Source organism: Bison bison, unplaced genomic scaffold (assembly GCF_000754665.1).
Source record: "Bison bison bison isolate TAMUID 2011002044 unplaced genomic scaffold, Bison_UMD1.0 scf7180017864471, whole genome shotgun sequence".
NCBI lineage: Eukaryota > Metazoa > Chordata > Mammalia > Artiodactyla > Bovidae > Bison > Bison bison.
In genome coordinates, this window is record NW_011495032.1 from 40,719,252 (window position 1) to 40,734,380 (window position 15,129).

General features: G+C 38.6%; 1 protein-coding gene across 6 annotated transcripts in view; it reads right to left on the bottom strand.

Annotated features, from left to right (window-relative positions):
• Positions 1-15,129, bottom strand: part of USP37 (ubiquitin specific peptidase 37) — an 86,151-nt gene that overhangs the window by 10,122 nt on the left and 60,900 nt on the right. For all 6 annotated transcript variants that reach the window (XM_010861191.1, XM_010861193.1, XM_010861194.1 and 3 more), the window contains 2 exons: positions 4,830-4,996; positions 2,804-2,864 (listed from right to left, as the gene is read on the bottom strand). In XM_010861191.1, the coding sequence (XP_010859493.1) occupies positions 2,804-2,864; positions 4,830-4,996 (228 nt within the window). The remainder of the gene's footprint in view (positions 1-2,803; positions 2,865-4,829; positions 4,997-15,129) is intronic.

The following is a 15,129-nucleotide window of genomic DNA, read 5'->3' on the forward strand; positions in this document are numbered from 1 at the left end:
TGGAATTCCATCACCTCCACTAGCTTTGTTCATAGTGATGCTTTCTAAGGCCCACTTGACTTCACATTCCAGGATGTCTGGCTCGAGGTCAGTGATCACACCATCATGATTATCTTGGTCATGAAGATCTTTTTTGTGGAGTTCTTCTGTGTATTCTTGCCACCTTTTCTTAATATCTTCTGCTTCTGTTAGGTCCATACCATTTCTGTCCTTTATCGAGCCCATCTTTGCATGAAATGTTCCCTTGGTATCTCTAATTTTCTTGAAGAGATCTCTAGTCTTTCCCATTCTGTTGTTTTCCTCTATTTCTTTACATTGATCGCTGAGGAAGGCTTTCTTATCTCTCCTTGGCTATTCTTTGGAACTCTGCATTCAGATGCTTGTATCTTTCCTTTTCTCCTTTGCTTTTCAATTCTCTTCTTTTCACAGCTATTTGTATGGCCTCCTCAAACAGCCATTTTACTTTTTTGCATTTCTTTTCCATGGGGATGGTCTTGATCCCTGTCTCCTGTACAATGTCACAAATCTCCATCCATAGTTCATCAGGCACTCTATCTATCAGATCTAGTCCCTTAAATATATTTCTCACTTCCACTGTATAATCATAAGGAATTTGATTTAGGTCATGCCTGAATGGTCTAGTGGTTTTCCCTACTTTCTTCAATTTAAGTCTGAATTTGGCAATAAGGAGTTCATGATCTGAGCCACAGTCAGCTCCTGGTCTTGTTTTTGCTGACTGTATAGAGCTTCTCCATCTTTGGCTGCAAAGAATATAATCAATCTGATTTCAGTATTGACCATCTGGTGATGTCCATGTGTAGAGTCAGACATATATAAATTATTTGTCTAGAATATAATTTGTTGCATATGTTGCAATATGTTGCTGGTGCATATTATAGGTGCCAACAGCAAACATAAAATATCTCATAGAAAAGAGACCATAAAAAGATCAACATCCTTTCATTTTCTTCAATATTAAATCATACTTTGAACAAAAATAATGGAAATTCAACATTGAACTAAGTTTTACCTAAAATACACTAAATAGATAAAAAAATCCAAGATCCATTTTTTTTTCCTCCTTAATGATGTGCTTGCACTGGAAGAACCCATCTCTACTAATGGCTTCAAATAAAAAATCCCAGGAGCATTTGTACAGAAACAAAGACTTGTTTTACGCTTGTTTAAAAGTCATGAATAAAAAAAAATAAAATAAAAATAAAAGTCATGAATACTTAAGAATGGGAAGAACAGGAAGAGATTATAGCATCAAAATTCTGGAAGCTGGAATGTCCAGGGGTGACAGACTTAGCAGACCTAAGATAGTCAAAGCCAAAACCTAAGTCAGTAATGCAAAAGTTGAGAACCAATCCAATTTATATCACAGGGTCTTCAAAAGATACAACCTGGAAATACCAGGTACCTCTGAAATTGGAGGCTAAGAAGAGGATAAAAATAAGGATTAGGGAAAAGCTGTTTGAGTTACAGACTCCTAGAGCCACCCCTCCGCCCTACTTTATGCTGCTAGCCAATGACCGAAGTCTAGAGCTTTGCTCTCTGGAGAGTTTGTAAAACAGTCTCTGGATTGGGGGATTCCAGACACAAGGGACTACCATACCGAAAATGGGAGGAGACCACAGTGTGCATATTCAAAGATGCAACTCCCACCCTGACCCACAGTAGGCCCTATTCCTATACTTTGCTTCCAGAACTCTGGCAGCAACATCTTTTACCTTTAGGCAAAGGCATAAAACTAGAACACTTTCTTTAGGAATCTTACCAGCCCAAGAGGAGGCCTAAAATATTAATACCATCCCCTAAATAGCAAAATCCTATAAAACTCAAAGTTGACAAGCTCTAGCTATTCATATACTCAGAGCTTCCAATAATCTTTTTAGTCCCTTACTCTTTTTTTAATAAAAAAGATTTATTTATTTATTTTTTGGCTGTGCTGAGTCTTCACTGCTGTGCGTGGGCTTTCTCTAGCTGCGGTGAGCTGGGGCTATTCTTTGTTGTGGTGCATGGGCTTCTCACTGCAGTGGCTTCTCTTGTTCATGGCTCTCAGGCTATAGTGTGGGCTCAGTAGGTGTGGCGCACAGGCTTAGTTCCTCCATAGCAAGTGGGATCTCCCTGGACCAGGGATTGAACCTGTGTCCCCTGTATTGGCAGGCAGAATCTTAACCAATGGACCACCAGGAAGTCTTTAGTTCCCTACTCTTAATCATGAATTGACAGCCAAGGATCACTAGAGACTGAGGATTACTAGATAACTGAGGAAAGGCTCTAACATGGAATATAAAGACCAAAATAAACACACAGGACAGAGCAAAATGGAGAAAAGAGATCTACTCAGGGAGATGAAAACATCAAATACACACAAAAAATGAACTATGTTTAATATCCTCAGAGTTGAGATGGTATTGCTTTCATGAACCACCCTACCCCAAAATCTTATAAAAAGTAGCAATCACAAACCAGTTCTTAAAAATCAGAAATATAATAGACATAAAATACTAAAAAAAAGTTTGAAGTTGGTGATAATGTTGGAGAAACTTTCCAGACAGTAGAGAAAAATAATAAAAAGATGGAAAACTAAAGAGATGAGAAAATTATGTTTGAGTGTTTGGTTTCCTCCGGGAGGGAGGGAAGGGGTATACAAGTAACTTCTAAGGTTCTATTTCTTTACCTGGGAGGTGTTCAAATTTGTTATTGTTATTAAAAATGACAAAAACATTTGATATACTCCTGTGTGTGATACATTTCATCATACAAAAAAAAAATGTAATTAAAGTAATCTCCATACCTTGAAGACTTAACTCTGTAGCTCTTTTGAGGTCATCATCTTCTTTCTGTTCCCAAGCCTCCTAAAGGAACAAGGACAAAACTAAGGTATTTAAAGAAGTATTGATTAAACTTACTTAGTAAGGATAAAGTCAGCTGCTCTGAACGTATTTGCTAATAATGCTTTCTATAAAATTATGAATGTTTAGAATATGACCTCTTGAGAAAGATGGAGAAGTTCTTTACTTTTTCCAAAACTGTCTTCCTACTACGGCCAGTTTTAAGCTACCAATGTAACTCTGACTGCAGATTTGGGAAGAGCTATGTATAGTGGGCTCTCCTAGGCTGACAGGGAGCTGGCTCTACCACATCACTGAGCCTACATCTATGACAACAAGGTAAAACAAAATTTCCACAAAATACTATTAATAGATTTCTATGCTTTTCTAATATATCTGAGGTTTTCTTTAAAGAAAAAAAAAAGTACCTCTGAAAATGTCTCAACTAGATACTAATTATAAAAAGGAATAGGAAAATGTTGACTACAAATTTTCCCTTTCATCTTGAGAGAAAAGATCATTTACAAAGGATGCATGTTTTATACTTTTGTCAATTCTAGACTTGTTTTTAAAGTTAAATATATAAGAAGCTTAGAATGAGCTATTCTGCATTATAGTCCTAGGAGCAATAATACTGTGTTCAAGAAAGTCACAGAGGTGTTCTCTAAGAGGAAATATGATTACTTAAATTTATCCAAGTATATAAAGTCTACATTGAGACAAGATGGTAAAGGACTCTCTTTTAGTAATTAATAGAATTATGCAGGGCTTCCCTGGTGGCTCAGCAGTAAAGAATCTGCCTGCCAACACAGGAGACATAGGTTCAACCCCTGGGTTGGGAAGATCCCTTGGAGAAGGAAATGGCAACTCATTCCAGTGTTTTAGCCTGGGATATCCCATGGACAGAGGAGTCCAGGGAGCTACAGTCCAGGGGTTGCAGAAAGTTGTGTGCACAACTTAGCGACTAAACAAGAAGGTGTGCCAACTAAAGAAACCTTCATCTCATAATCCTCACATCTGAGAAAAAGAAGACAATTTTAACCAGGTCAGTTGACAAGAAAAGTATGTGAAAAGGAAGGTTGCTAAAATATTTTCTTTTTCCTTCTTTTCTCTTTTTCTGCAAAGGGCAACCCACCCCAGTATTCTTGCCTGGGGAATCCTATGGACATAGGAGCCTAGGGGGCTACTGTCCACAGGGTTGCAGAGCTGGACATGCCGGAGCACGCACGCATGCCCTATGAGGAACTACTGCTAAGAAATAAAATTTCTTTTCCACTGAAAGGAAGTTTTCTGAAACAGATGATTACTATAAACAATCTGTAAAACAGTTTGACATATATATATTTTTGATGACAAGGCAATTAGGGAGGTACTTTTTATAAATAAAAGGATACAGAACAGCTGGTTCTGAAACAGTTTTAAAGCAGCAGTTCTCCACACTGCCTGCACATTAGAATCATTGCTGGAAGTTTAGGAAAATAAAAAAGAAGAAAGAAATCTAGTCTCCCAGACCACATCTGAGATCAATTATATCAGAATTTCTGAGGGAAAGAACAACCCTGGCATCAGTATTCTTTTTAAAGCTCCCCAGATAAAATGCAGTTAAAATTAAGACCCGATATTCTTTGCCTTAAAATATTAATGATAAAATCATGATCGCATATTGGCTGTTTTAACTGCTTACAAAATAAAACTGGACTAGGAATGATCTCCAGTAATCCATCTTGCTTTAGCACGCAACAAGTCATGGTAATAGAAGGTAACCAACAAGACATTTTGTTGCACTTGGAGTAAAAGAAAAAAAAAATCAGTAATTGTTTCAAACCTAAGGAAAAGGCCCAAAGCAAGTTTAGTGTGTTTAGGTGGCTCAGTGATTTACTGTATGTAAATCACCTGGAACAATGCCTGACATAAAGTGCTTAACAAACGTTTTTTACTATTATTATTGCTCTATCTCTTGGAAAAGACAGATATGGAGGTATTTCTTACTTGCTCCTGGAGGCTCTGAGCCAATGCCTGCTGAAGCTCCTGTTCCTCCCTCTCACGCTCCATATCATACTGCTGGAGCCAATCAACCTCTCCTTGAGATCCTTCTGGAGTTTTATTCTCTTTATTTTCATCACAGTCTTTAGTTATCTCAGTAAAACTGGCAGGATCTGAGGAAGCAGAACAGAACATCACCGGGAAATTCTCTTATAAACTGAAATCTCTGCACTAGAGTGATATGTATTATTCAAAGAGTAATGCATCCTAACCCCAGACATAACTTGCTTGGGACATACAATCTCCCCTTGCTACATCTAGATCAGGGCTTCCTTATCTCAGTACTACTGGCACTTTGGGTGGGATTTTTGTTTGGATGGGGAGAGGGCTCCCCTGTACACTGTATAATATTTAGCAATATCCTTGACCTCTACCTACTAGATGCCAGTAGCAACCCCACCCTCCCTAGTTGTGACAACCAAAAGTAACACTGTTAAATGTCCCCTGGGGAACAAAACTGCCCTCAGTTGAGAACCAGCGACCTACAGTAATGGTTCTGAAACTTAACCAATCATTAGAAGCACCGTGGTTAAGGATAGAGACAAAAAAATAGCCATATTCATAGGTTATGTCACATGACCAATTACTAGGAATAAAGTATTGTTTAGGATAAATAAAGTAAGAATTAGGATAGAATGATTAGGCTAATTATTGAGATTTTCCCTTACTACACTGTATATCATGAGTATTTTTACATTAACAATCGTATGAGCCTTGTGCATATTCTAAATAAAAGAGCTACATAAAATATGTAATACACATTTCATGTACCATAAAAATATATGACAACATATTATGTTTAAAACATTTACCCATGGAGATAAGAAAAAGATTAATCCTTCATTTTTTTCTGTTCATTCTCAATTTCTAGATTAGAGCCTCCTAGTGCTAATGCCCAGAGAAGTACTCCAGTACTCTTGCCTGGAAAATCCCATGGATGGAGGAGCCTGGTGGGCTGCAGTCCATGGGGTCGTGAAGAGTCGGACACTACTGAGCGACTTCATTTTCACTTTTCACTTTCATGCATTGGAGAAAGAAATGGCAACCCACTCCAGTGTTCTTGCCTGGACAATCCCAGGGACAGGGGAGCCTGGTGGGCTGCCATCTATGGGGTCACACAGAGTCGGACAGGACTGAAGTGACTCAGCAGCAGCAGCAGCGCTAATGCCACTGCCTCATATGTCCAAACAACGAAGTATGATGTTCCGACCATTCTGTCAGTGCATGTTCTGAGTTCTAGTAGCAGAACTCCTTACACTTACATGGATTGGAGGATAGCCAGTAGAGCACCCATTCATCACCACTGGACAATTAGCATCTATTATATACTTTCTCCTTATTCTAGTGTTAGCCAGAATAAACAGTATAGGTAAAATTTTATTCTGGTTACCTGAAATTTCATTGTAATTTTTAATACAGGTTAAGAGTGGGGAGAAAAGCAAGGAACCTCCTTCCCTCTTTCCCTTCTCAAACATTTTACCAAAGCAAAAACTTTCACCTCAACAAGTTAAGGAAGTTCTCATAAAAAAAAGTTTAGCCAGTAGGTAAGAATTTTGACTTTACAGGCTCATTTCATATAGACTGTTTTAAAATTAGTGTGTGCTCTTTACCTGCCCCAATACTGAATTGGAACCATTGGAAATGGTAAATACTTTTCCATAATACAGACAACTCTGAAGCTTACAGCATTTTGGTTTTAGACTAAATCAGCAACTAGTCATTTTTTAGTTGAACTGACTTACTGACTGAATTAGACAAAGAAATAGCAACCCAATCCAGCATTCTTGTCTAGAGAATCCTCTGGACAGAGGAGCCTGGTGGGCTGCTGTCCATAGGGTTGCACAGAGTTGGACACAACTGCAGCGACTTAGCATGCATGTATGCATGCACTGGAGAAGGAAATGGCAACCCACTCCAGTGTTCTTGCCTGGAGAATCCCAGGGACAGAGGAGCCTGGTGGGCTGCTGTCTATGGGGTCACACAGAGTCGGACACAACTGAAGTGACTTAAGCAACAGCAGCAACTGACTGAATATTTACCATTAAAACTTATTCTGAATATTCATTAAAAGAAACTCAGGATATATTAAGTGCAAAAAGCAGTATGATTCCAATTAAAAAAAATTTTTTTAACTCCTCCATTTTTGGAGAAACAATCATTTCCAAAGCCTAGAAGGGGTGGCTCTGAAGCATATAAAATCCTGCCTGTCCCTTTGGCCTTAGCTTACTGGACCAGGAATGAATATCTGAAAGAGTTAACGAGTTGGACCACTTCTGGAAATTTGGAACCGAGACATTCAAAGTTAGTTGATGTTAAGCACTTCAAGTGGAAAAAAGATTTGGGAGTTGAGGCTGCTATTTTAGGAAATAAGATGAACATAATTACTTTTATTCAAAACATACTCAAAAATAGGTGACAGAGGCACAATTCTTAACCAATAATTTTCAGCACTCAATGTACCAATGTATCTCATACAATCCTAGAATTACACTAGCAATTAATGCATGTGATAGCAAACAGGTATAAGAAACTTTGAGATGCTAAAAAGCTCAATATACATCTGTCTTCAGAACAAGATTATCAGATAGATACAAAAAACAGTTCAGATCTAGAAATAAATAAGACTATGAGATGAAAAACACACTTTAAAGGAACTGGCACAGTGGATCAGAGGGGGTGCATGTGATAAAAACTCAACATTCTTATACTAATTAGATCATCTGCTGCTTCTCCCATCCCAAATGAAAGCTGCTGCTTCTTTTCTACATTCTGTATTTCAGTCAAGGGGTAAGTATCCACCCAGTTTTTTTTTTAAGACAGAAATCTGGGAGTCATTCTGACTTCTCATTTACCCACTCATATTAGATAAAGTGTTATTTCCCACCTCTCTCTTGAATCCATCAACTGTTATTTTTTTTCCAACGCCAAATGTTGGCTCAGGGTACATTAACTTTTGGTTTGGGCTACTGTAGTAACTTTCTAACAGTTCTCACAGGATACTTTGGTTCTTCTTTAAATTATGCACTACACTGCAGTGAATTATCTTTTTCAAATACAAATCTTTATCAAATACCTTTTGCTTAAAATTATTCAATAACTTCCTAATGCTTTTGAAATAAAAGTCCAAACTTCTAAACATGACTTTAGGCCAGGTAAAAACTGGACTCTGTGTAACTCTCTAGGCTCATCTTTTGCTTTTTCCCCCTCAACATTAATGTTCTAGCCATGCAGATCATTCTGAACTTTTAAGGTTCATTAACTTACCATGGCCTTTCTCACATCTGGACCTTTGCACACACACTCTTCCCCCCGTCTTTGGTTAACAGTGAAATCTTACTTAACCAGTCTTTCTTTCCCTCTTCAGTTGATTCAAGAGATGAGCAATGTGATGCACTCCAAATATTTACTGAGAATCAAGCTAGGTGCCAGGTACTGCTAAAGAAGTTGAGGATATAGTGATAATTAAGGCAAGATGACCCTTTCCCTGAAGGAGCTAAAGTGCAAAGGCTTGGAGATGAAAATGAGCTTAGCATGAGGGACACACAGAGAGAGTATCAGTATGGCTAAAACAGCAGAGTGAAAGAGGGGCAAGGTGAAGACAGGCCATAGTGAGAAGCCTGGATTAAGTGTAATGGGAAATCACAGTAAGTTCAAGGCAGAAGGGTAATGTATGATTTATGCTTCAGAAAGATTACGCTGGCAGCTTTACTCATGAAAGAAGGTCGGTAGTGGGGTGAGAGTGAAGGAAGAGACATTAGGAATCAACTGTAGTGGCCCAAGTGAGAGTTGGAAGACTAGAGTTATAGTTATGAAGATGTTGATAAGTGATTGGATTCAGGATATATTTTGGAGGTATAATAGACTAGACCTATTGATGGACTGAATATGAGGTATAAACAAACAAATAAACAAAAAAAAACAAGGGAGATATATTTTTGGCTTGAACCAAAAAACGGTGGATGGTGATACCACTTGCTGATATGGTACAAGGTTACTGGGGTGGGGGTGGCAGCTAAAAATCAGTCAACCAAATGGACATTTCAAGTAGGCATTTAAATATGTAAGTTTAAAGCTCAGGGGAGAGATCTAGGCAAGGATATGAATTTGATATTCCATCAGTATGTGAGGTTATGGGAACATGTAAGATCACCTAGAGAGAGAGCTTTAGAAAAAAAGACAGCTAAGGATAGTGTTCTGGGAATATTCCAACAGTTACAGTTCTGATGAGGAAAGCAAAATCAAAACCAAAAAAACCCTAGGATGAATGGTTGGTTTAGTAGGAAGAAAAAACCAGGCAAGAGTAGTTTATAGAAAAAAGTTTATAAAGCTTTACATGTTAAGGAGGGAGTGGTGGAGTTTATGAAATATTGCTACTATAAACTTGATACATTTTAGTGGAGTGGTGGAGGTAAAAGCCCATTTTGAGAGTGTAGACAAGAGAATGGGAGATGATAAGAAAAAAGAGAGAATGAGTAAAACGACTCTTTCAAAGGATTTTTCCGGGAGGGGAGCAAACAAAAGGGGCAACAGCTATAGGGAAACACAAGATCATAATACGGTTCTTTAAAAAGGGTAATATTAAGAAACAACAGAGTGATTTAGAAAAGATGCATAAGAGAAACAGTATAACATAACAGTATAATTTCAAGACAGTCTTTAGAAGGCACAAGTAGATGAGATCCTGGATATCAATGAATGAAGGGATTGGCCTTAAATAAGAATAAGGACATTTCCTCCATAACAAAGATGAAGGCACAGCTTTCATCTGATTGCATCTATTTTCTTTGAAAGACCTACAGCTAAGTTGTGAGCCCAGATCATATGTGGAAGGAGAACTATAGATTTAAGACATTATGGAGACCAAGAAAAGAAATTTACTAAGGAACTATAACAGAACTGACAAGTAGAATTCAGTGCCCATGTTACACTGTGGCTGTGAATTTGAGGAAAGTATAGTCATCACAGTTTTGTGATTTTTCTCCAGCAATCTTTAGCTGCTTGGGTGAAGGTATGGAGTAAAAAGATGGTTGAGCTGCAAAATGGGATTTCATTAGGCAACAGAGGAACAAACAGAGGAAAGAGAGAAGAGAATCAGAATATGGCATATAGGCTGGGGAGGGAAGTGATAACAAAAGGGAGGTGATGAAGAGCCAAAAAGTAGAAGACAACAGACTGGAAGTCTTAATGAGATCAGGTAATTGTTGAAGTAAGTTTTTGTTGTTCAGTCACTCAGTCATGTCCTTTGTGACATGACTTGGACCTCTTTGTGACCTCATGGACTGCAGCACGCCAGGCTTCCTTGTCCTTCACCATCTCCCAGAGTCTGCTCAAACTCATGTCCATTGAGTCAGTGATGCCATCCAACCATCTGATCTTCTGTTATCCCCTTCTCCTCCTGCCTTCAATCTTTCCCAGCATCAGGGTCTTTTCAAATAAGTCAGCTCTTCGCATCAGGTGGCCAAAGTATTGGAGTTGCAGCTTCAACATCAGTCCTTTCAGTAAATATTCAGGACTGATTTCCTTTCGGATGGACTGGGACTCTCAAGAGTCTTCTCCAACATTACAGTTCAAAAGCATCAAATCTTTGGCGTTTAGCCTTCCTTATGGTCCAACTCTCACATCCATACATGACTAGTAGAAAAACCAAACCTTTGACTATACAGACCTTTTTGGCAAAGTAATATCTCTGCTTTTTAACATGCTATCTAGGTTTGTCATAGCTTTTCTTCCAAGGAGCAAGCATTTTTTAAACTTCATGGCTGCAGTCACCATCTGCAGTGGTTCTGGAACCCAAGAAAATAAAGTCTGTCACTGTTTCCACTGTTTCCCCATCTATTTGCCATGAAGAGATGTGACTAGATGCCATGATCTTAGTTTTCTGAATGTTGAGTTTTCAGCCAACTTTTTCACTCTCCTCTTTCACTTTCAAGGGTCTTTAGCTCCTCTTTGCTTTCTGCCATAAGGGTGTTATCACCTGCATGTCTGAGGTTATTGATATTTCTCTTGGCAATCTTGATTCTAGCTTGTGCTGCATCCAGTCTGGCATTTTGCATGATGTACTCTGCACAGAAGTTAAATAAGCAGGGTGACAATATACAATAAAGCCTTGATATACTCTCCTCAGTTTGGAACCAGTCTGTTGTTCCATGTCTGGTTCTAACTGTTGCTTCTTGATCTGCATACAGGTTCCCCAGGAGGCAGGTAAGGTAATCTGGTATTCTCATATCTTTAAGAATTTTCCACAGTTTGTTGTCATCCACAGTCAAAGGCTTTAGCGTAGTCAATGAAGCAGATGTTTTTTCTGGAATTCTCTTGCTTTTTCTATGATTCAACAGATGTTGGCAATTTGATCTCTGGTTCCTCTACCATTTCTAAATCCAGTTTGAACATTTGGAAGTTCTCAGTTCACGTACTGTTGAAGCCTAGCTTGGAGAATTTTGAGCATTACTTTGCTAACATGTGAAATGAGTGCAACTGTGTGGTAATTTGAACATTCTTTGGCAAGAAATAAAGAGAATAGAAGAATGACATTACTTGAGCTAGGAGGAGAAATGGGTTAGAGAAAGATACTTGAAATTAGTATTTCAAAGGTGATACGGTTACTGATGATGACAAAATCTAGGGAGATAGTTCTCAAACTTTAACATCAGAATCAACTGGAATCAAAAGACAGAATGCTGAGCCCCAACATCCAGAGTTTCTCATTCATTAGGTGAGGGGTGGGGGTCAAGAATGGCATTTCCAGCAAGTTCCTACATGATATTGATAGCCTGGAGATATACTGTGAGAACTACTGGTTTGAGTTTCGTCAGTTGTCAAGATGGGGAAAAAGAAAAGTTCTTTGGAATTCACATTAGGAACTGAGAAACCAGGTGGTTGATAGGGACATTTAGGAGGATGCTGAAAGCCCTAAGAATGCTGATGGGAGTGGAATGATTGGAAGGTAAAAGATAGCTATAGAAAGAGATAATATGGCAAAGTCAGAAGTTACATGCTTCAAACGAGCAGGAATTTTTTTTAGGATGAAAGGAGATAAGCAGTTGGAATTGGCAATGGGCAACAAGGAGAAAAATGATCCCATCTCCATGCTCTGAAGTTTCAGGGTATGAAGTGGGGGGGTGGAGGGGGGGTGCGGAGGAATCCAAAACAGCTGTTAAAGAATAGTAGGACAATTCATAATGGGAGCTTTTCAAAGAAAAATTGGCCTTGACTAGAGACTAAAGGGACCTAACAACAAAATGCAGTGGGTAAGCTTTGGATTTGAGTTTTTTTTTTAAAGTGTAAAAAATACGTTACAGATCAATGGGAAAATGTATATGTGGGATCTCTATATATGGAATTATATATGGAATCACTCTTAACATTCTTAGGTATGCTAACTGTTACATAAGAAAATTTCCATGTACTTAGGAGAGTCAGGTTGAAGTGTTTCAGGGTAAAGTGTTATGATACTTGCAATTTCAAATAGTTCTATTAAAAAGAAGAGTGTGTGCATGCTCATTCTCCAAAGATGGCATCCAATGAACCATGCATATAAGTATTCTAACTCTGTGTAGTCCAACTCACAGTGAACACTTGCAGATCCTGTGAGTGCTTTAAGAAAATGTGACAGAACTGATTCTGTCCTAATTTTGAGCCTATACATTAAGGGCTTCCCTGGTGGCTAAGAGGGTAAAGCATCTGCCTGCAATGCGGGAGACTGGGGTTCAATCCCTGGGTCAGGAAGACCCCCTGGAGAAGGAAATGGCAACTCATTCAGTACTCTTGCCTAGAAAATCCCATGGACGGAGGAGCCTGGTAGACTATAGTCCATGGGGTAGCAAAGAGTCAGACACAACTGAGAGACTTCACTTCACTTCATACATTAAGGACCTGGCAGATGCCCCTTTTGTGTTCTGGGGAGCCCTGAGCTATCATGTAAGACATTTGGCTACCATACTGAAGAGACCACATGGAAAGGGAGAGTCCCTGAGATTATATGAAGAGATGGAAAAGATGAAGAGAAGAGGAGGAGACAGATGGCCAGGGAAAGGGGACCAGAAGAACAGAGAGGCTATCTAGGCATCCCAGCTGATCCTTCTCACCAATACCACCAAGGTGCCAAGGTGAGCCATCTTGAATGTTACTGCCCAGTCAACAATACAGGGAGCAGAAGAACTACCATCAAAGACCAGTCAATCTATAGAATTATGACATATTAAAATAGCTGTTTTAAAGCACTAATTTTGGGGTAACTATCGCACAACTACACATATACATGGGGGCGGTGTGGAAGGGAGAAGAAAAAGAAAGTTACAAAATGTTAATGAATCTAGATGAAGGGTATAAAAGTGTGTATTTTATTTTTCAACTTCTCTCTGGATTTGAAATTTTCAAAATAAAAACCTTACGGAGGGTTTGATCATATTTGATCATTCCTTAGAATTATTATTAATTTTTAACATATGATAATGATATGGAGGATATGTTATTTTGAAAAGAGTTCTTATCTTTTAGTGATACTGAAATCCTGATTCACTTCCAAAGGCAGTGATTGTTAGTTTAGTAAGAGAAGGGGATTTCATAAGGATATTTACCATCAAGAGATAAAAAAATTCTATCATATACTAGTATTGTCTTCACTTCCAAAATCCTAGGCTTGACATACTGACACACATTAGCTAGCTATATAGATATAGATACTAAATCCTTAGTATTTAGTACCAGCAGAAAAAAGTCAGACATGGCTACAAGGAGAGGCAGTGAAAATTCTTTACTTAAAAATCTTAAGACACCCGTAGCGCAAGGCAAGGAGGTTCAGTTCTGTTGTTTGCAGTGATAGCTTGAGGAACAACAAAATTTGAGTAATAATTACCACAAAAATATTTGTATCTGTATAGCACTTCACATAATACGTATGTATTATTTAACATTTTACCCCAACCATCTGAAGTATGTCTCATAGCTATCAAGGGGTTAAATCACTTATTTAAAAATTTATAACTAGTAGGTGGTATAGCTAAGACTAGACACCCAAGACCTGCTCTCTTGGTTCAGTGGTCTTTCCACCATTTTAAAGGGATGAACCCAAAGAAGAACGGAGAACTTGATTTATACATTAGAACTTGATATAAGTTCAGATATGAAAAAATGAAGAATTATACATATTTATGAGAGAAGTGGTAAGAAAAAAGTGACCAAAAATTGACACAAACAATTTTTAAATGCAGGAATACCAACTTTTCTTTTGATGTACACCTACATCCGCTGGATCATGGAAAAAGCAAGAGAGTTCCAGAAAAACATCTATTTCTGCCTTATTGATTATGCCAAAGCCTTTGACTGTGTGGATCACAATCAACTGTGGAAAATTCTGAAAGAGATGGGAATACCAGGCCACTTGACCTGCCTCTTGAGAAACTTGTACGCAGGTCAGGAAGCAATAGTTAGAACTGTACATGGAACAACAGACTGGTTCCAAACAAGAAAAGGAGTACATCAAAGCTGTATATTGTCACCCTGCTTATTTAACTTATATGCAGAGTACATCATGAGAAACGCTGGGCTGAAAGAAGCACAAGCTGGAATCAAAATTGCCAGGAGAAATATCAGTAATCTCAGATAAGCAGATGACACCACCCTTATGGCAGAAAGTGAAGAACTAAAGAGCCTTTTGATGAAAGTGAAAGAGGAGAGTGAAAAAGTTGGCTTAAAGCTCAACAATCAGAAAACGAAGATCATGGCATCTGGTCCCATCACTTCATGGCAAATAGACGGGGAAACAGTGGCTGACTTTATTTTCGGGGGCTCTAAAATCACTGCAGATGGTGATCGCAGCCATGAAATTAAAAGACGTTTACTCCTTGGAAGGAAAGTTATGACCAACCTAGACAGCATATTCAAAAGCAGAGACATTACTTTGTCAACACAGGTCCATCTAGTCAAGGCTACGGTTTTTCCAGTGGTTATGTATGGATGTGAGAGTTGGACTATAAAGAAAGCTGAGCGCCGAAGCATTGATGCTTTTAAACTGTGGTGTTGGAGAAGACTCTTGAAAGTCCCCTGGACTGCAAGGAGATCCAACCAGTTCATCCTAAAGGAGATCAGTCCTGGGTGTTCATTGGTAGGACTGATTTTGAAGCTGCAACTCCAATACTTTGGCCACCTGATGCGAAGAGCTGACTCATTTGAAAAGACCCTGATGCTGGGAAAGACTGAAGGCAGGAGGAGAAGGGGACGACAGAGGATGAGATAGTTGGATGGCATC